Source organism: Gadus macrocephalus, chromosome 3 (assembly GCF_031168955.1).
Source record: "Gadus macrocephalus chromosome 3, ASM3116895v1".
Taxonomy (NCBI): Eukaryota; Metazoa; Chordata; class Actinopteri; order Gadiformes; family Gadidae; genus Gadus; species Gadus macrocephalus.
The window spans coordinates 2222992-2246205 of NC_082384.1; the positions used below are offsets into that span (position 1 = coordinate 2222992).

At 43.5% G+C, this 23214-nt stretch overlaps 1 protein-coding gene across 1 annotated transcript in view; it reads left to right on the top strand.

The window, feature by feature from the left end:
* The window catches only part of LOC132453330 (voltage-dependent calcium channel gamma-5 subunit-like), a 146972-nt gene extending 124489 nt beyond the window's left edge, over positions 1-22483 (top strand). The window contains exons 6-7 of the mRNA XM_060046175.1: positions 15806-15951; positions 20348-22483. Of these exons, the coding sequence (XP_059902158.1) occupies positions 15806-15951; positions 20348-20626 (425 nt within the window). The 3' untranslated portion in view covers positions 20627-22483. The remainder of the gene's footprint in view (positions 1-15805; positions 15952-20347) is intronic.
* The last annotated feature ends 731 nt before the right edge of the window (positions 22484-23214 follow it).

The window sequence follows — 23214 nt, forward strand, 5'->3', positions numbered from 1 at the left end:
CTCCAGCCATGTCCATCCTGGCACCCCAACGGTTCAGCAGATCCAGGCCGATGATGCATGAGTCCCGGATGTCGGCGAGCCAAAACTCATGCATCACCTCCCGGTCACCCACCCGGACGGCCAGCCGCTTCCTTCCCCTCATTCCGGTCTCCTGTCCAGTAACGGTCGTCAGGCGGACGCTGGTCGCCGTCCACCCCCCCAAGAGTGCGCCGGTGGTGCCGGAAAAACGCCCGGACGCACCAGGGAGATGGTCGACCCAGTGTCCACCAGGGCCGTGCAGGGTCGGCCGTCGATCCCGCAGCGGAGGTAAAGGCCCCTGGCGCGGCCCGGGCCGCCAACCAGAGCGCACCGACCGTGGAGAGGGGCAGGAATCCGGAGCGGCGGTCCCCTCACTGGGCCGCTCCGCTGCCGTTTTCCGCCGGACGAGATGGTCTAACCCGTGGTTCCGGTGCAGGGCAGTCATGGGCCAGATGGCCTGGCTCATCGCATCGGAAACAGCGCCGGTCAGCTCCGGACCTACGTCTGTCGTCGGGTGGTGGACGCTGTGGTGGACGCTGCCGGGGACGCTGGGGCGAGGTCCAGGCCTGGAAACACTCTTCCTCGTCGTCCTCGTCCTCATCCCGCTCGTAGTCCGCCTGCCGGACGTGAGGTTGGGGGGCACCGGACGGCTGTAGGTTGGACAGCTCCCGTTCCGCCCGTTCCGCCAGCTCAAGAGCCATATCGAGGTTCGGGGGCCCGGCGAGGCGGACGTGCCGTCCCAGCCGCGGCGGGGCAAGTCCGTGGAGGAACGATTGAAGGGCTAGTTCCTCCCTAGCCGCAGCAGGGAAGTCGGGGTAGCCCCGCTGGGTGTAGAGCAGTACGTCCACTGCGTAGGCCCCCAAACGTTCCCCCTCCCGGCGGCGGCGGCTGGTCAGCAACTCCCGGCTGTGGCTCACGACCTTCCGCTGCCCGAAACGCCTCTCCAAGGCCAGGGTCAGGGCATGGAGGTCCCGCTGGTCTGCTGGGGCCAGGTCCAGCAGAACCTGCAACGCCGTTCCCTCCAAAGCTAGGGCAAGCTGGGCGGCGGACTCGTCCATACCCCAACCGTAGTATCGCGCGGCGATCCTCAACTGCGCCAGGTAAGGTTCCAGTGGCGTCGCTCCAGAAAACTTGGGCAGCCTGGCCACCAGGTGGCGACCGCCGCCGCCGATCCTGCGACACCGCCAACGGCCGCTGGGTGGCGATATTGCGCCGCCGTCGCGCCGAGCCATTCCTCAGAGTCTTCCTCCTTTGGACGCGTCATGTCGGAAAACGTGTCTTTTTCCATAATCCCACTTCTGACACCAATGTAGCGCCGACCAGGAAGAACAGGGAGTCAGGCTTTTGGTCAACTAGGGGTTCTGTGCCTCATACACCGCTCGACTACAGAAACACCCTCTTTTATTGACTCGACAACACGTAAATAGAACAGCACATCTAACTAACACACAAGTCATTCAACGACACACAACAGAACAACACACAACAATGAACAATCCCAACCCATTAACCCCACTGATCATTAATAACACCAACAACTAGCAACGGACCCAGAACAACAACAATAACAGCAACAATAACCGCAACAACATGCGCTCCGAGAATCCTCCAGAATCCCCGGCACGAACCCGGAAGAGAACGAACACGTTGCGAACACTGGTCGTTACAATATTTAAACACAATTCAAATTGTGCAGAGAATAATTTCCATTGGTCATTCTGACCGGGGACATTTAGAATTTTCGCTTAATACCGGCCAATGACCGGTATTAACCGGACAACAGAAACTTTCGTGATTGGTCGATGAAACGCTACCAGGAACGTTCTTGTGTCATGACGGAAACGCCAAAGCCTGCAGATTCGCCCCGGAAACGCCGAACCGTCCACGTCCAGCCGATCGACCTTGGAACGGTAGGGCTAGAAGCGTAGAACCAAGTGAAAATACTTAAACCAAACGTAAACACCCCCCCTTTCCGTTTCCGGTCAACAAGCAATGAGTCTTCCAACAGAAATCAATGGGATTTACAAAATGCGCTGAGGGGCGGATGGTGTGTAGGGGCGATTTGGGCGACGCACTACCAACTGGGAGAAAGAGGATTTTTTATAACGAATTATATCGCAGCAAAAGTAGTTTTCAGTGTTCTAGACATATTATTCATAGTCCAATCAAAATCGTCAGAATCAAGTCGCGTTTCAAATGGTCCCGCCTCTCTGGGCGAATTCATTGACGAGGAAAATCGCCCAAGAATTCTCCCATTGACTGTAATGTTAAAACGGTTACTTTTCGGAAAATTAGGCTTCAATGCGTTTTCAATGGGGATTTGGGACTCGCCCTAACGTGCTTGCGTCACTGAGCAAAGAGCGTGAAGGGAAATATTAACAAGCGTCAAGTCACTTGTTAATTTCAACATGGCTGCTAATGTCTGGAATTACGTTGCGTCTCTAAAAGAAGTTCCTTTAAGTCGACGATCCAATTCAGATATATTGGCATTAAAACAATCAGGACCGCCGAGACCAAAATTTATAAAAAAGCGGTCGCACGTCGACATTCTGTACCAGAGGCTTCAGAAGAAGGACATTGATGCAGCAGTCTTCATCACAAGAGCTTCACAAGCAGTATGCAGACCATTAGGTAAGATAACATTTATATTATTTGATCCTTCTCAAAGCAAAGCTTTGTTATGAGAACATATGCATGAAAGGAGACTGTATTTCTGTTCTTTTTATAATGTATGTTTTTTTTTATAATATATTGCCAGTGGTGTAATCTAGCTTGCTTTACTCTGTGCTGGACATCCTGGTTAGGCGAGGCACAATGGATAGCTTAAAAAACAGCGTTTAATATGGGGTCAGAACAGTCTCATTAATAATTAATGCACGGAGAAGGATTCACAAATGTATTTTGTGATTTATATCTAAATTACTCTCTTCTCACAAATACATTTGAATGCACACACATATGGATATCCAACCCGGTCTCACGAAAAGACGTGACACTGTCACGTTATTTAATCTATTGAAACGTGTTCAGGATCACGTATTTTCAAATTTTTCGTGTTTACAAGCACAAATTCCAAACCCATGTATTTCAATTGGAAGTATTTGTCGTGTCACCAGCACGACTTCCAAACTAAGGTTCTGTGCGGGAGCGTTCTCCCTAATGTCCCTTAAGGAGCTCCGTACAGTACATTTATTGTTAAAAATTGTGAACGATATGACAGCTTTAGGCCACCCGTTTCTACTTTCACCTTTGATTCTGAGAAATGGTGACAATTCACGGATATAGGCTATTAAATGCAGGTGCGCTGCTCAGGCAAACCGCGAAAGAAAAAAGGGTAGCTGCTTAATCTGATCTTTTTAGAATTGTATGTCTTGATGTTTTGATCTAACCATAGATCTATTGTCTTGTTTTTGGCTATGTGAATGGAAGTCCGCGTCGATGCCTCGCAAGTCCAGTGTCGCGAGCGGACGTGACATCTAGAAGTCATACCGTATAATAATGGGTTATCACTATCCTCGGGCCGGGCCTTTGATCGAGCGTTTTTACTTTTATTTTATCATTATCATAAATTAGCCTAATCTGAGGAGAAATCTATGCCATAAACAGAAATATTATGGGTCTTTATTACACGGGTCTTCTCAATGCCGTGGAACGCTCCGTTCACTTGCATGGGTCCGGGGATATCTCGGGATTGGTTTCTTTATTAATCGAATGGGAAATGCAATAGGCCTATTTTAGGACCGAATCACCGTTGAACTTGTTTCTAATAACATTTCTAGCGAGAAATATACTTTTTACTTGCATAATCTTTAGTCAGTGATTACGTATGATCTTTAGTTTTATAGTTATTAGGAAGATTTTATCGGCTCGCTCGCATGTTTCAATGACGTCAGGTTTCGCTAAACTAGCACACACACACACACACACACACACACACACACACACACACACACACACACACACACACACACACACACACACACAATGCATTTCGCTGCAGATATTCCCTCAATTATTATTACTTTCAAAACGTTGGCCAAGGTTGAATATCCTTTTTATTTGGGCTGCTTCTAGGACATTTTGGGTGGATTTTGAACGGTATGTGGGCGGGACGTTTTTTGCAGGACCTGGCAACCCTGCGCTGTTGCCCGGGGTGCTGAAATGCTCCGGAACAGATCTGGATCCACTATGGCCAAAAGACTTGTATGCCCCCCCCCCCCCCCCCCTTAAATAAATTCTATGGCAGAATAAAGAATAAATTCATGCATTATCATTCAACTTGAACATGTGTTTTTACAGTATAGCGTGGTGGAGGGCTGACGTATGTTGCCCAACCCGGAAGTGAGCGTCGCCCTGGTTTCCCTTGACAAAAAGCCAACGGGTTTTTCCATTGGATTTTGGATTATTGCAGAAAAATTAGCATCTTTGAAGCACCTCCTCAAAAACTGAAAATAAATAAATAAATAAAAAATATCTGTGCTCCAAAGAACGAAATGTAAACCAATGCATTCTGAATATTAATAATAATAATAATAATAATACATTTAATTTAGAGGCGCCTTTCAAGACACCCAAGGTCACTTTACAGACCATATAGTCATCATTCAAAACTATGTAAAACAGACTAGGAATAAAAGAAAAACAGAGGTTAAACATGAATAATAATAATAATTAATAACACTCAAAGACGCCTACAGTGAAGGGGGGACCTCACTAACCACCACCAATGAGTAGCACCCACTTGGGTGATGAATGGGAGTGTTTCTCCGATTTTTCCATGCTACACAGAACGAAATGTAAACCATGCAAATAAAGACTTCATGTTCATAATCATTTAAATATCATTAATCTCCTGAGTGTGTCGAGTGGTATTCTATTTTTTTCAACGGGGCTGCATCCAGTCACTTGACCGTCATGGTTGCTATGGTGGTTGCTATCGACCGCCCCCTCTAATCCTTACATGGTTCTAAAAACCACGCGGCAAAGGAGCTGCCGTCCATTGTGTTGTTTTTGTCGTAAACTAGGGTCAGATGGTTAAAAAATAGACAGATATTCCAAGGTATCCTTAAAAGGCAGCTTGGATGTTTTTATTTTGTGCAGTTTAGACTTCTTCTATAACCTATTTTTGAAAGCAAAACACCAAGCTCATTGATTTAACGAGGCAGGGTTATTTGAAACAATTTATTGAATAAATATTTATGAGAGGTCATTCCTTCTCCTGAGTTTGCTTCCTATTTATGTCTAGTGTACACCCCTACTGTCAGCAAGCATCACCCCCCCCCCCCCCCCTCCCCATATGGATTTGGAGAATTGCTGCCACGTCCCGGTGGTGGAGGCATCATATATATGAAAGAGGGCATTCAATTATACTACAATGATCAATTAGGAGGCCGAAGCCCTAAAGGAAGTGATGCAATAGGTGACTGAGTCGACAACATTTAAGTAAGCCTTGGGGTCTCTTATATATCAAAGGGGGTCTCAAAGGACGCATATACGCTTCAACCTGTGGCTTACAGGAAATGACTCAGCAAGTGCTCCATCTTGTTGCACCCACCCAGCGGCTCGCTTGCAAGATTTTGGCCTGAAGTTCTTCCCAGACCTACACCGTAGCCATCCAACCTGCATATCGGAGAATCAGGCCTCTCTTTAATAATGACAAAAAGTTATGAGAGGAATACACATAAACTTTTGTTGTCTCATAAGCGGCGTGGTGTCGGCTGCTTTTGACCTTTTGACCCCAGACTTCTGAGGGAATAGCTGAATTTATTCATTAGTCAATCAGAAGTATGTAAATATCTTCCCGGTGTCGTAAGAGAGCGAACAAGGTGTCCTTCAACATCTACGCTTCCAGGCGATTGCAATGGTGCCACACATGAGCATATTCGAACATGTTTAATGGTAGTAATTAGCTGTCGAAATTGGAGGCCTTAATCAATAATGAGCAGCTATTGATTTACTTTCCGATAGAAATTTGTGACAAATGACATATTATTTAGCATCTACACGTTGAGCTGAGTCCAATGACACCAAGCATGACACTCTAGAAAATGTATTTTACATGGTACATATGGTCTAGGACATGATCTCGGTGTGGCAAGAGGGCAAGCTTGATCTCATTGGACTCAGCTTAACGTGTAGATGCTAAATAACATAATTAATTATGTTATTTAATTTGTCAAGAATCTCCATCGGGAAGCAAATCTATAGCTGGTCATTATTGATAAAGGCCCCCAAAATCGACAGCTAATTACTACCCCGAAACATATTCAAATATGATCATGTGTGACACTGTTGCAATCGCCTCGAAACGTAGATGTCAAAGGACACCTTGTTTTCCCCCTTACGCCTCCGGGAAGATATTTTCATACTTCTAATGGATTGATTCATATTTTAAGGTTCGCGGAGTGAGACTTTAGGCGGCTGCAGCAGAAGTGTTGAGACGAAAGATGATATCAAGACATTTATAGAATATTCCGATTCACATTATGATTCTTCGTCATAACTATCCGACCAAACATCCTTCACATTCACTGAGCGAAGATTATGAAAGTCCAGGCCCCCCCTTCCTGCATTCGGGTTCCGACTGGGCCAAGTTTCGGGCAGGAAGGGCCCTCCGGGTCCGACCGGGCCAAGTTTCGGTGCAGGGGTCCCAGTTAGGCCCTAGAATAAGGTATTCAAATTTCAGGGCGGTACGACCTTCCTATCTCAAAAACTGTTTTTCCACCACATTCTGGACCATTAGGTCTTGCAGGCAACACTTCTGAGGGGCTTTGTCCAAATGACAGTCCATTTGGGAAAACTTTTTTTCTCTAAGGGCTACAATTCCAAATCTCGGATATGTCGTTCTCTGGGCCCCGGGAAATGTGTGTAAACATTTCAGTATCCCTAGCTCTCTCGAAAAGGCCGGAAAAGGGGCGTGACCTCCAACTGTACAGTAAATGTACATAAGACAGAGGTTAGTTTCTAGTCCCCATTTTTTGTGGGATGGATGTGTACATTTGTGGCTTAAGGTGTGTAGACACAGCTGGCCTGTGGCCACGTTTTTGAAGTCTGGGGTCAAAAGGTCAAAAGGAGCCGGCACCACGCCGCTTATGAGGTAACAAAAAGTTCATGTGTATTTTTCTCATAACTTTTTGTCACTATTAAAGAGAGGCCTGATTCTAAGATATGCATGTTGGATGGCTAGGGTGTAGGTCTGGGAAGAACTTCAGGCCAAAATCATACAAGCGAGCCGCTGGGTGCAGGTGCAACGAGATGGAGGGGGGCCTGGACTTTCATAATCTTCGCTCAGTGAATGTGAAGGATGTTTGGTCGGATAGTTATGACGAAGAATCATAATGTGAATCAGAATATTCTATAAATGTCTTGATATCATCTTTCGTCTCAACACTTCTGCTGCAGCCGCCTAAAGTCTCACTCCGCGAACCTTAAAATATGAATCAATCCATTAGAAGTATGAAAATATCTTCCCGGAGGCGTAAGGGGGAAAACAAGGTGTCCTTTGACATCTACGTTTCGAGGCGATTGCAACAGTGTCACACATGATCATATTTGAATATGTTTCGGGGTAGTAATTAGCTGTCGATTTTGGGGGCCTTTATCAATAATGACCAGCTATAGATTTGCTTCCCGATGGAGATTCTTGACAAATTACATGTTATTTAGCATCTACACGTTAAGCTGAGTCCAATGAGATCAAGCTTGCCCTCTTGCCACACCGAGATCATGTCCTAGACCATATGTACCATGTAAAATACATTTTCTAGAGTGTCATGCTTGGTGTCATTGGACTCAGCTCAACGTGTAGATGCTAAATAATATGTCATTTGTCACAAATTTCTATCGGAAAGTAAATCAATAGCTGCTCATTATTGATTAAGGCCTCCAATTTCGACAGCTAATTACTACCATTAAACATGTTCGAATATGCTCATGTGTGGCACCATTGCAATCGCCTGGAAGCGTAGATGTTGAAGGACACCTTGTTCGCTCTCTTACGACACCGGGAAGATATTTACATACTTCTGATTGACTAATGAATAAATTCAGCTATTCCCTCAGAAGTCTGGGGTCAAAAGGTCAAAAGCAGCCGACACCACGCCGCTTATGAGACAACAAAAGTTTATGTGTATTCCTCTCATAACTTTTTGTCATTATTAAAGAGAGGCCTGATTCTCCGATATGCAGGTTGGATGGCTACGGTGTAGGTCTGGGAAGAACTTCAGGCCAAAATCTTGCAAGCGAGCCACTGGGTGGGTGCAACAAGATGGAGCACTTGCTGAGTCATTTCCTGTAAGCCACAGGTTGAAGCGTATATGCGTCCTTTGAGACCCCCTTTGATATATAAGAGACCCCAAGGCTTACTTAAATGTTGTCGACTCAGTCACCTATTGCATCACTTCCTTTAGGGCTTCGGCCTCCTAATTGATCATTGTAGTATAATTGAATGCCCTCTTTCATATATATGATGCCTCCACCACCGGGACGTGGCAGCAATTCTCCAAATCCATATGGGGAGGGGGGGGGGGGGGGGTGATGCTTGCTGACAGTAGGGGTGTACACTAGACATAAATAGGAAGCAAACTCAGGAGAAGGAATGACCTCTCATAAATATTTATTCAATAAATTGTTTCAAATAACCCTGCCTCGTTAAATCAATGAGCTTGGTGTTTTGCTTTCAAAAATAGGTTATAGAAGAAGTCTAAACTGCACAAAATAAAAACATCCAAGCTGCCTTTTAAGGATACCTTGGAATATCTGTCTATTTTTTAACCATCTGACCCTAGTTTACGACAAAAACAACACAATGGACGGCAGCTCCTTTGCCGCGTGGTTTTTAGAACCATGTAAGGATTAGAGGGGGCGGTCGATAGCAACCACCATAGCAACCATGACGGTCAAGTGACTGGATGCAGCCCCGTTGAAAAAAATAGAATACCACTCGACACACTCAGGAGATTAATGATATTTAAATGATTATGAACATGAAGTCTTTATTTGCATGGTTTACATTTCGTTCTGTGTAGCATGGAAAAATCGGAGAAACACTCCCATTCATCACCCAAGTGGGTGCTACTCATTGGTGGTGGTTAGTGAGGTCCCCCCTTCACTGTAGGCGTCTTTGAGTGTTATTAATTATTATTATTCTTCATGTTTAACCTCTGTTTTTCTTTTATTCCTAGTCTGTTTTACATAGTTTTGAATGATGACTATATGGTCTGTAAAGTGACCTTGGGTGTCTTGAAAGGCGCCTCTAAATTAAATGTATTATTATTATTATTATTATTAATATTCAGAATGCATTGGTTTACATTTCGTTCTTTGGAGCACAGATATTTTTTATTTATTTATTTATTTTCAGTTTTTGAGGAGGTGCTTCAAAGATGCTAATTTTTCTGCAATAATCCAAAATCCAATGGAAAAACCCGTTGGCTTTTTGTCAAGGGAAACCAGGGCGACGCTCACTTCCGGGTTGGGCAACATACGTCAGCCCTCCACCACGCTATACTGTAAAAACACATGTTCAAGTTGAATGATAATGCATGAATTTATTCTTTATTCTGCCATAGAATTTATTTAAGGGGGGGGGGGGGGGGGGGGGGGGGGGGGGCATACAAGTCTTTTGGCCATAGTGGATCCAGATCTGTTCCGGAGCATTTCAGCACCCCGGGCAACAGCGCAGGGTTGCCAGGTCCTGCAAAAAACGTCCCGCCCACATACCGTTCAAAATCCACCCAAAATGTCCTAGAAGCAGCCCAAATAAAAAGGATATTCAACCTTGGCCAACGTTTTGAAAGTAATAATAATTGAGGGAATATCTGCAGCGAAATGCATTGTGTGTGTGTGTGTGTGTGTGTGTGTGTGTGTGTGTGTGTGTGTGTGTGTGTGTGTGTGTGTGTGTGTGTGTGTGTGTGTGTGTGTGTGTGTGTGTGCTAGTTTAGCGAAAGCAGCGTCCTTAGCAACCTGACGTCATTGAAACATGCGAGCGAGCCGATAAAATCTTCCTAATAACTATAAAACTAAAGATCATACGTAATCACTGACTAAAGATTATGCAAGTAAAAAGTATATTTCTCGCTAGAAATGTTATTAGAAACAAGTTCAACGGTGATTCGGTCCTAAAATAGGCCTATTGCATTTCCCATTCGATTAATAAAGAAACCAATCCCGAGATATCCCCGGACCCATGCAAGTGAACGGAGCGTTCCACGGCATTGAGAAGACCCGTGTAATAAAGACCCATAATATTTCTGTTTATGGCATAGATTTCTCCTCAGATTAGGCTAATTTATGATAATGATAAAATAAAAGTAAAAACGCTCGATCAAAGGCCCGGCCCGAGGATAGTGATAACCCATTATTATACGGTATGACTTCTAGATGTCACGTCCGCTCGCGACACTGGACTTGCGAGGCATCGACGCGGACTTCCATTCACATAGCCAAAAACAAGACAATAGATCTATGGTTAGATCAAAACATCAAGACATACAATTCTAAAAAGATCAGATTAAGCAGCTACCCTTTTTTCTTTCGCGGTTTGCCTGAGCAGCGCACCTGCATTTAATAGCCTATATCCGTGAATTGTCACCATTTCTCAGAATCAAAGGTGAAAGTAGAAACGGGTGGCCTAAAGCTGTCATATCGTTCACAATTTTTAACAATAAATGTACTGTACGGAGCTCCTTAAGGGACATTAGGGAGAACGCTCCCGCACAGAACCTTAGTTTGGAAGTCGTGCTGGTGACACGACAAATACTTCCAATTGAAATACATGGGTTTGGAATTTGTGCTTGTAAACACGAAAAATTTGAAAATACGTGATCCTGAACACGTTTCAATAGATTAAATAACGTGACAGTGTCACGTCTTTTCATGAGACTGGGTTGGGATATCGGTATGTATAAATGTAAAATGTATCCATAAACAAAAATAAGTTTTTCAGATCCACACACAAATGTACGGTGGCGCTGAGCATTCACCAAATAAAAAAATGTTTCACAGCTAATGTAGCCGTTAGCACACTCAGGATCTCGTAATTACGAGATAAGATCTCGTAATTACGTGATAAGGATCTCGTAATTACGAGAAAAGATATCATATATTTACGGCAGGATCTCGTTTACGAGAAAAGGATCACGCCTCTCATTCATCAATAACGTTGCTGGCTAGCTGCAGGCCGGCAAAGATGACGCTATCCGACGCTATCGTATTTAATCTCCTGCTCGGGTTGAGGCATTGGGAAATATTGATGTTCCTGAAAAGTGAGGAGGGCATTAATATAAGTATGTCAACATTGCGCAGACATCTGAAGTCATTGGCTGGCAAAGATGACACTATCCGACGCTATCGTATTTTATTTCCTGCTCGGGTTGAGGCATTGGGAAATATGGATGTTCCTTAAAAGTGAGGAGGGCATTAATATAAATATGTCAACATTGCGCAGACATCTGAAGTCATTGGGACTGTTCAGGAGAAAAGCCCAGTCGGACCTGCTACAAGTGGCTCTCTTCCTGCAGGAGCAGTTGAACCAGTACGGGATGCTTGTTCCATCATTTGATGTGCCAAAGCCCCTCGAATATTGACGCGTTAATTGTTCAGTGGAACCCAGAAGTGGAAATGTTGTCGTGGTGGTTTAAAGGGCATGTGGCTGGCCCCTCACATTGCAGCTCTTAAAAGTTGAATACAGCAGTGCATTATGTGTTTAACTTTATACTATGCATTGTTGTTCAGAAAACGTCATACCTCAAGCTCTTTTCCAATTAATGAGCTAAATTGTTTTTATACAAATCAATAAAATATTGTTTTTGTGGGGAAATAGAATTTTTGTCCCACTGCCCACATTAGATTTTGTTTTGATATTGGCTGTGACAGTATGTCACATAATTAATGTATTCAAATTTAAAATACTATGTTCATAGTAAAGGCAAACCCTGTCAGTTGTTAAATCATTTAAAAAAAAAATTCACAGTGGTATAATGAGCACATACCACTGACTGAAGTGATCTATGGCTTTTATACAATGGTTACTATTATGGCAAAATGAAAGTCATAGACACACTACATTTAAAAAAATAAACAAGAAAGTCAAAGTAGCTGTTTTATTAAAGAATACAAAAAAGTAGTCCCTCCTGGTTGCCTTCAAAATGCACGACGGTCGCTATGCAACACACTTTAGCGTCCCTCCGAGAGAAGGCTCGGCTAGAGCGGTTCGCCGGCAATTTATCCTCTCGCCGTGTGCCTAAGCTTTCGTTAGTCTCTCCATCGCCTTGCTCACTCCCGGAGTAACAACATTTACACCCTCTACATCATTCTACATATGTTTTACTTTGTAACTGTTTCTACTTCCAGGCGCGGAGTGATATGCAAACTTTCACAAAATGATTGGACGTCAAGGCAGTTATGTATACGCTCATTATACAACAGTTATGAACCAATCAGATCGCTGGATTTAGGCCCCCCGTTGTATAATATCATATAAAGAGCTCCGGGAGTCGCAAACGGCAACAATCACTTTCTCCTCCATGCTGCAGTTCACCCCCCGGACTGCACTGCACTGAGTTAGCCGGTTGAACGCTGATTGGCTGTTACGTTACACATGTCACTCAGTGGCCAGGCTGTTGAACGCCGATTGGCTGTCAACACGCGAATTTCGCGTCAAAGTTCATATATCTTTAAAGATTGATAGATTGCGGGGAACATAGGATCCTTTTCCCAGAAAAGGGTCCTATGTTCCCCGCTTTTCCCAAAAAGGGTCCTATGCTCCCCAGTATGTATGGCTACAGGGGAACATAGGACCCTTTTTGGGAAAAACGGGAACATAGAACCCGGGGAACATAGACCTGGGGAACATAGGGATGACCCCCGGTAATGTAGCATCTCTCAGAAAACTGGTTCCACTTCATCAAGGAAGTAGCCAGAAATAACACAGGGATTGCTACTTGTGGTGTAAGCATGTAGCCATATGACCATACGGGAAATCCATCGACAGCACCATTAATACATATGGATACAATTTGTATCCGTGAAGCATCCCATACTGGTTCAACTGCTCCTGCAGGAAGAGAGCCACTTGTAGCAGGTCCGACTGGGCTTTTCTCCTGAACAGTCCCAATGACTTCAGATGTCTGCGCAATGTTGACATACTTATATTAATGCCCTCCTCACTTTTAAGGAACATCCATATTTCCCAATGCCTCAACCCGAGCATGAAATAAAATACGATAGCGTCGGATAGCGTCATCTTTGCCGGCCAATGACTTCAGATGTCTGCGCAATGTTGACATACTTATATTAATGCCCTCCTCACTTTTAAGGAGAATCAATATTTCCCAATGCCTCAACCCGAGCAGGAAATAAAATACGATAGCGTCGGACAGCGTCATCTTTGCCGGCCAATGACTTCAGATGTCTGCGCAATGTTGACCTACTTATATTAATGCCCTCCTCACTTTTAAGGAACATCAAAATTTTCCAATGCCTCAACCCGAGCAGGAGATTAAATACGATAGCGTCAGATAGCGTAATCTTTGCCGGCCTGCAGCTAGCCAGCAGCGTTATTGATGAATGAGAGGCGTGATCCTTTTCTCGTAAACGAGATCCTTATGTCGTAAATATATGATATCTTATCTCGTTATTACGAGATCCTTATCTCATAATTACGAGATCCTTATCTCGTAATTACGAGATATTTGCATTTGTGTGTGAACTGGTCTGTATTTATATGTGGATTTTTGAGACTCTCCGGACATGGCTGGATTCACAAATGCATTTTTTTCAACAAGGAACTCTCTGTAGCCAATCAGATGCCTCCCTCGTTTTCAGCCAATCACATGACTGCAGTGACTGGGTTTTTACATTGTCGGTGCCGTTTACTATTTTAACGGCACAGACAATCCCAAAACCCAGTCGAAACTAGATGGAAAAAGTGTGTAGCTAAAAGTGACGCAGCTTTTACTTTTTCGCCACCTAGAGATCATTCAAAAAACTCTTGTTATTTCTCATAGACATTTGAAAGCGGGAACCGTGAGGCTCGGAGGCTGGACTCGAGGGAGGCATCTGATTGGCTACAGATAGTTCCTTGTCGGAAAAAAATGCATTCGTGAATCTAGCGACGTTAGGAGAATCTCAAAAATCCACAAATAAATACAGTCCAGTTCACACACAAATGCAAACAAGTTCACAAATGAAAAGCGTCTTGTTAATTAATTCAAGATAACAGTTTGTATATAAATGTAACAACATCCAAATAATTGTTCATGAAAATTGCAAATATTTTTTAATGAATACATTTATGGATTTATATTACATTTATTTAAAACAAGGCACATTTGTGTGTGGATCAGAAATGTGTTTGTGAAACTTATTTTTGTTTATGGATTTATTTTACATATATATATACAGATATATATATATATATTTTTTTTTTTAAGTGGGTATGCTGACATCTTTTTACTGGATAAAGTGTGAACATGTGCATCACGTAGACTACAGTACTGTACACAGCCTAACAAACACATTATTGGTTTGTTTGCATTCAGAGACTCCAGCTGCAAGAGCCATCAGGAACCGACAGACCAAGGACGGCTTTGACAGAAGAGGCGAAGCAGAGGCTGTCTGAAGAGGTCTGCGACACCATCCTGGCTCACAACAAAACAAGGTTCTCTTTCACTGGCCACCTTGTGTGCTACCTTAGCACAAGGAAATACAGTATGTTTGAAAGGTACTGCCATTCATTTCCTGCTGATGCTCTGAATGCCAAGTGTGACTATGCGAAATTCAATGGGTCAGGAACGTCTGAATGCACTGGCCATGCTCTCCATGGAAAGGGAACTAGTCCTCAACATACGTGATTTCAATGAGAAATGTATTGAGCGCTTTGCTGCACTGAAAGAGAGACTAGCAAAGTTTCAGTACAAGTAATGTAGTGTCTGTCTGTCTGTCTGTCCGTCTGTCCGTCCGTCTGTCCGTCTGTCTGTCCGTCTGTCCGTCCGTCCCCTTCCCCTGAGGATGGACACTGGGTTACAGCGGCCCTCACAACCCCACACCACCACCCCACCCCTTTCAAGTGTATATTGTATATAGTTCTCTGCAAACCTATGGTGGCATCATGCTTTCAGTGTGCATATTGTATGTAGTTCTCTGCAAAACTATGGTGGCATCATGCCTTCAGTGTGCATATTATATGTAGTTGTTTGCAAACCTATGGTTGCATCATGCCATCAGTGTGTCTTGAACAACCACACATAAAAGGTTGCACATATTATATTGATATTTTATCTTATTTGTCTAAATGCATAAATGACTGTAGATAGATTTATGAGTGAAGTTACCAACACAATAGATTGGTCGTAACACACTCACCCCTTTTAGAATCACATTCTCTCTCTCTCTCTCACTCACCCTCTCTCACAAACACACATAAAGATAGAGACAGAAAGAGATTGTTAACTTTGTTTATTTTGTATAATTCCCAATTATTATTGATGTATTTGCACTTTTAATCTTGCTGTATTCTACAAGGCAAATAAATTAAGTAAAAATTTAGTTGCCCGGCTCCATTCGTCTTTGTAAGGAAATGTTCAATTTTGTCTTTATTATTTTGTCAGAATGCACCAGAATTCATTTGTATGTGAAAATCAGAAAAATTCCGGGGCCCCCAGACCCCCCTTACAGGGGTTTGGTTTACAAACTTTCTGCCCCGCCTAAAATAAATTTCACCAGCCGCCACTGAAACTGCCCTTAGGGTAAATTGTTACCAGATGAAGATGGTCTCTCTCTGCTCCAGGTCTTTCTCTGGTGGTCGGTCTGGTGCTGTACATCTCCAGTATCAACGATGAGATGCTGAACCGGACCAAGACCTACGAGACCTACTTCAGCTACAAGTATGGCTGGTCCTTCGCCTTCGCTGCCATTTCCTTCCTGCTGGATGAGGTAATCCTCCCCCTCCGACTTACTGTTCTTTAGTGTAATATGGAAGCAAGGCGACACGTGGGGCTCAGTGGTAGACCTGACCTCTCCACGCACAAGACCGGCTGCTTTGAATCAGCCTCATGGACAGGGCAGGACTTCAGAGGTCGGTCTGGTGTGCTGTACATCTCCAGCCATATGCACATGGAACTGGAACCACTTCCATGGCTGTGTCTCAATTCAGGGGACGCGTCCTTCGAAGGATGCGGTCTATGAAGGTGTGGCCTTCATAGACTGTGAAGGCCGGACCGAAGGCCGGACGAACGTTTTTAAATGAGAGGGACTGGCCTACGCAAGTTTGCGTAACAAACCCTTTACCTTGCGTGACGACGCAAATTTAAATGAGTCCATACTTTATTTTTATATAAATAAATGTTTTTACATAGTTTTGTCATTAAATATGTAATTTGCTGCAACTGCCGCCTCCGCTCTCTCCGACACCATTTCTGAAAAAACAACGCGTAATGAATCTCGGGATATGTTGGGCCGTTAAGGATCCAGCTGTTGGATCCTTCAAATCCGGGAAAAGAAGGCTGCATTTGTCTGCCGCATTTGAAGGAGCCTTCGAAATGGGACAGCCTTGACGCATCGCAGTGTCTCAATCGGCCTTCGAAGGATGCGTCCCCTGAATTGAGACACAGCCCATGAGTTCAGATGAGAGGGGGAGAAAATGCGGGACTTCAGAGGAGCAGGGCCGTGCAGAGACCTTTGAGGGGCAGGTGCTCTAATTCAAAAAAGGGCACATTGAACAAGATTTGTAAACAATATATGTCATCTTTATTTGAGTACTTAAACAGGTCGAGAGAGAGAGAGAGAGAGGGAGAGAGAGAGTGTCTAACCCCGCGGCTGCGGGCATGCATAGTGCCAGCCGCTCGTCTTAACGGCAGAACATGGAATCTGTCAGGTTAATATCATGACTTTAAAAGCACCTAATGACTCCCTTTAACAACCTCTTGGAAATATTATTTACAAGAGGTTGTCGGTCAGAATCTGACGGATCATCAGTAAGAAGTAAAGCATACGTTACTTTTAAAAAGGGAGCCGTAAAGAAGACCTTTCTTTTTTTACATGTATACACACGTAGCCTATAACATCTTTTCCCACAACGCAGGATCCGCGACTGTGTCACACCGGAGATAGTCAACGTCTTCATCCCCAGGTTCATTTTCGACCCCCGGCGTTTCATCAGTTTCCTTCACAGGCGATGTGAGAAGGCTGTTTCATTGCTGGTGACGTCGTTATCAGTGGGAAGTGGAGGCTCAGCTGCTACTCCTGGCTCCTCCGCACTCGGGCCAGGATAGTAGTTAGCACTAGCATCCAGCGCTGTAGCATCTGCTGGATGGACGTTGTCTAGGCCAGTGGTTTTCAAACTGTGGGGCGCGCCCCCCCTGGGGGGCGCCAGAGTTCTTCAGGGGGGGCGCAACGTGAGAAAAAAATAAACCCGAAAAAAACCCTGAAAGACGATGATTCAAATCATCAGTCGTACTTCAACTGTAGAAGTAACATAACTAAATCAATTTTCAACCGTTTATCTTCGTGCAAACCATTTAACAAATCTACACACTTGTATCTTCAATAATATCTAAACAGAATTTTGATATAATTTAAAATGTCTTCAGAATCACAGTTTTAGTTTCATACCGCTTCGTTTTCAGCTGTTTTCATTGAAGACGTCTGCCCATTCTGATACACCTACTTCTAGACATCGTAACTCATTCCTTTTTCAACCGTTTACCATCGTTCAAACCATTAAACAAATCTACACACTTGTATCTTCAATACTATCAAAACGGAATTTTGATAGCATTTATACTTTTTTCAGAATCACAGTTTTAGTTTCTTATAATAATTTAGGTCACCATAGCAACGCCGGTAAACAAACCCCGCCGAATAGTCGAATCTCTGGACTGAAAAGGCAGATCTGATTAGACTCAGAAAATTCAGAGTCAGGGACCCTGAATGAATCTGTAAACTGGCAGTTTACACAGATTAAGATGTTCAAATGTATTTAAAAAAGGTTAAGCTAAAACATGCTTAGATAAAGTTGTTAAATTGTGTTGTTTAAAAACACAAAAAGATGTTGTAATGTTTCAGAAATATGTTTAAAAAATATGTTAAAAAATTTGTTTCAAATGTTTCAAAAATATGTTCCAAATGTTTTAAAATTATGATCGGAGATGTTTGAAATGTGTAAAATAATTAAAATAGCTTTCAAAACACAGGTATTTAGAAAAAAAAAAAATTCTCTGAGGGGGTGCTCACTCTCTCACACTTTGAAAACCCCTGGTCTAGGCTAACTGATTCCGCATCGTCACCTTGTTCTCGTTTTTGGTTAAAAATCGTTGAGAAGGACGGTATTTGTTGTACCAGGGCAGTATCTTTAGTGTCTTTTTCTATCTTTATTTTATGCTGTGCTGACCCGCTTAGCACACGTTTCTCCATTTTCACTGTGAAATTGACCGCTGATCAAGCACTACGACATTGACGTCACGTCACGTTATTTTTTTTTAAATGTGATGTGTTTATTTTGCAAATCAAAAACATTCAAATCCTTTTATGACCAAAGTATTGGCCATTTGAATAAAACAAATATATATACATATATATTTCAATTGGCCAGGGCCCTGTACATCTGCCCACTTTGCCCAAGTGGTAATCCGTCATTGCACAGGTCATAGTGTTAACACGCAATTCATGGGTCATAGTGTTAACACACAGGTCATAGGACATAGTGTTAACACACAGGTCAAAGGTCATAGTGTTATTGAAAGGGTCATAGTGTTCACACACAGGTCATAGTGTTAACACACAGGTAAAATGTCATAGTGTTAACACACTGGTCAGAGGTCATAGTGTTAACACACTGGTCAGAGGTTGTAGTGTTAAAACATAGGTCATAGTGTTAACTCATAGGACATAGTGTTAACACACAGGTCATAGGGCATATTGTTAACACAATGTTCATAGGCCATCGTGTTATGGCACAGATCATAGTGTTAAAGTGTTAACACACAAATCAGTGTTATAGTGTTAACACACAGGGCATAGGCCATAGTGTTAACACACAAGTCACAGTATTAACACACAGGTCATAGTGTAAGACACAGGTCATAGGTCATAGTGTTATCACAAAGGTTATTGGTCATATTGTTAACACACAGGTCATACTATTAACACATAAGTCATAGGTCATAGTATTCACACACAGGTCATAGTGTAAAGACACAGCTCATGGGACATAGTGTTAACACACAGGTCATAGTGTAAAGACACAGGTCATAGGTTATAGTGTTAACAAACAGGTCGTAGGTCATAGTGTTACCACACATGTCACAGTGTTAACACACAGATCATAGTGTTATAGGGTTAACACAGTTATGTGGGATGACCAGTGTTATCCCACAGGTCATAGTGTTAACACAGGTCATTGATCATAGTGTTAATACCTAGGTCCTAGGTCATAGTGTTAACACAAAGGTCATAGTGTTAAAACACAGATAATAGTGTTAACTCATAGGTCATAGTGTTAACACACAGGTCATATTGTTAACACACACGTCATAGGTCATAATGTAACACACTGGTCATAGCCTTATTTATTTTTTTATCCCGTAGGTCCTGTTACGTAATATTGTGTCCCTCGAGACGCATCACGCCATTTAAATCAAATCAATCCAATCACTGCAGCGTGTCCACCAATGTTGATGAATGTAATTGTAAGCAAACAGGTATTACAAGTTAAACAATTGAATTCTGGCAGTTAACTTTGCTTTGCTCGCCAAGCACATTAGCATTGTGCATCAAATAAAGACCAAATGCAGTTCCTTCGACTGTCTCCGAGTTCAAAAGACTCTTTCAACTCCTTCTCCTGTCGCACCACAGACGGGCCCATCTTAATCATCCACTCAAACTACGAGCGGTAATCGCACACACAGACATTGTCGCTAGTCCCGTCAGTCAAAAATAGAAATCCAATTGTGAAATCGGTGTTGTAATCAGCAGCATACAAGCTAGTTATCTTAAAAAGTATTTAAAGTTTCAGATGTGCTGCGTTCAAATGTAACATAAAGAAACGGTAAATTGAGTTTATGGTGTGAAACATGATTACTGTATTACTCATGTTTCTGTATTACTAATACAGTTGCATAGTGCTCTAATCATTTTAGTTTATGTAACTAAAACTACTGATATTTATTAAGAATTATGATTTCCTAAATATTTTTATTTGTGTGTGTGTGTGTGTGTGTGTGTGTGTGTGTGTGTGTGTGTGTGTGTGTGTGTGTGTGTGTGTGTGTGTGTGTGTGTGTGTGTGTGTGTGTGTGTGTGTGTCACCATGCTCTCTAAACCCTCCCTCTCCCAGACGGCGGGTGTCATGTCGGTGTACCTCTTCATGAAGCGCTACACAGCCGAGGAGATGTACCGCCCCCACCAGGGCTTCTACCACCCCCGCCTCAGCAACTGCTCCGACTACTCGGGCCAGTTCCTGCAGGGGGACGTCCCGGACGGGTCGGCAGTCCGCGGCCGCAGCCCCTCTGCCGTTTCCGAGGCCTCCATGCCCATGAGCGGCTCCTCCTGCGGCCACTACCCCGCCCTGCTGCGCTGTCCCGAGTACCAACACATGACCTCCTCCCACTGCTGAGCCGCCGCCGGGGGGGTTGCGTTTGCATGCGGGTGTGTGTGTGTGTAGGTGCGTGGGGGTGTCTGTTTGCGCGCGTGTGTGCGTGCGCATGCACCTGCATGTGCGTGTCTGTGTGTGAATGGATGCCTGCGTGTATATATGTGTGCGCGTGTATGCGTCTGCGTGAGTGTGTGTGTCCGTGTGTGTGACCACCATGTTACTCTATTAGTAGCCATGCCACGGTGTGACTTGTGATTCCTGAGTGTTCTTGCTGTGGAGGATGAGCTGGTCAGGTTGTCATGCTGGGGGTCGGCCAGCAGGGGGCGCCCGTAGTGTAGGAACGCCCACCAGGAAATGGTGGACGTTATGGAGATGGAACCATGCCAATAGTCAGGGGGCCAATTCTGAAAAGGGCTTCCGTTAAGACTTTTGCGGACATGTTTTGTTACAAGCTGTCACCCTATTTTTTTTAGTTAGAAGACACCCATATGTAAGATATTAGGGTGGTTGTCAAGCTGAAAAAAATTGTTTGTGACTTTTACCAGCAATTTCAGGCCAACTTTTTGGTTTCCTTCTCAATACGACATGCCAACAATAAATGTTGAATATCTCCACAACCACAAGGACCATATGCATAAAATGTGGTATCAAATGAAAGCTAACACTCATGGTATGTCTGCTGACAAGTCAGAATGAACATTTATTGTACAGTTTGAGAGAAAGTAGAACTAGAACATGAAAAAAACAATCTCCGTCTGAAGAGAACCAGTTTTCAAAGTGAATATCAGCTTGGAAACATAACAAAGTATCCCAAAACCTCTATAAATCAGTACCCCTATCTATGGGAATGAGTCATGCCAAGTTTAAAGCTTGTAGGGAGAGCCAGTGCAATGCTGAACAAGTCATAATAATTAAATGTCCAGGCTAGGGATGGGCATTCGTTAAAGTTGTCTTAGTCGATCGTCAGGAGAATTAACGATCAATTAGTCGATTAATCGTTAATATTTTACATTAAAATTAAAAATATATATATATTCAAAATGAAATGAAAATACAAATGCAGCGTGTTTTCCTCATTGAGATCTTTATTATTCGATGAACAACTCAGTTAAACCAGATCCGTTCAATAGTTATGGACTACTCTGCTCTAATCAACGGAGCATGCAGCTCGAAGCCGGTGCTCATAAACATAACAAAAAATAAATACAACCCTAGTTTCTTCCCAAAATAATAACAATAATAATATCAAAAAAACAATCATGTTATAACTTAACCAACCAGTCTACGGATTTTTGTCCAGAAAGATGAGCATGTTGACATGCTCTGGGGTCAGACACGACCGCAGCCTGGTGACCGTCAGTCCAGCCGCCGAAAACACCCGCTCTGAGGGGACCGACGTTGCCGTGATGCACAAATACCTCCGTGCTAACTTGGCAAGGCGGGGGAACAACTTTCCACAATCCAGGGGCTCAGAAAGTTCTTTATTTCTGCTTCGATGCTAACCTTGCCTTGAGTGGTAGGCCTATAGTGCTCCCCAAGAAGTCATTTTTTAAATCATAATGGTCCCACACCAGACTTCGCCGTGGCCTCGTCCGCTTCATGATTACATCGCCGTGTTACAATATCCATACTATCCGTACTTACTAGTCTAAGTTTGAGTACGTAGGGCGTTCCGATTCAGATCGGGCGAAAATAAGTTTACTGAAAACGGTCAAATCGCGAAGTGTGTGGCGACGTACACTTTTCGTACTCAACGGCAGCCATCTTAGCTACGTAGCGGAAAAGGGCTGAGCCAGGCTGAGCCGAAGTCGGCGCATTTTCCACATAGCCTGCATTAATAGTCATTTTGTAGTTTTTATAGCTTTTTATAGCTGCTAGGCGTAAAGAGTTCACCGTTCAAAGCGGGATGTTTATTGCCGGGGAGGAGCCGCAAATTTAAATATTGCCCCCGTGTGGTAAAATGTTTAATTGCACACTGCATTAGTTTAATCGATGAAAAATTTACATAATCGACGAAATTCTTAACGATCAATTAGTCGATTGTCGATTAATCATGCCCATCCCTAGTCCAGTGGAAATGTAGAACTCTAGATGGTGGTCTGGGGTGCTATTTGACTTCATTAATGTACCAGGTTGTAACACAAATTATATTTAATTGACACATCACTATAGTTACTGCTGTCTCCCTTCTTTAGGGTTAGGGGTTAGTAACTAGTTAGTCGTAATAACTATGTAATAGTCATATGGCAAAGGTATATCGACATCGACACTGTCTGGTACTGCACTGACTTCCACTTTCTTTGCATCCGCATATCGTCAGCTCCAAGCACTGTACAGGTTATTTGGTTAAAAGCTGGGGGACAAGCATTCCATCCTTCATGTGCCAACCACAACTGGTTGGTGAGGGAAACTGTGGATGGCTCACTAGTGACCAAACCTTCGTTTGATAGTGGGCCCTCATGAGGTGCAGAGACAAGGCATCCTGAGTTGGTGGTAAAGTATCCACATTGGCTTTCACTTTCTGAAACAGGGCACAGCGAACTTCATGGATTAAAGTGTTGGTCGTTTTTGGATCATAAAGTTTGCAGAAAAACTGTTCTGCTGAGGAT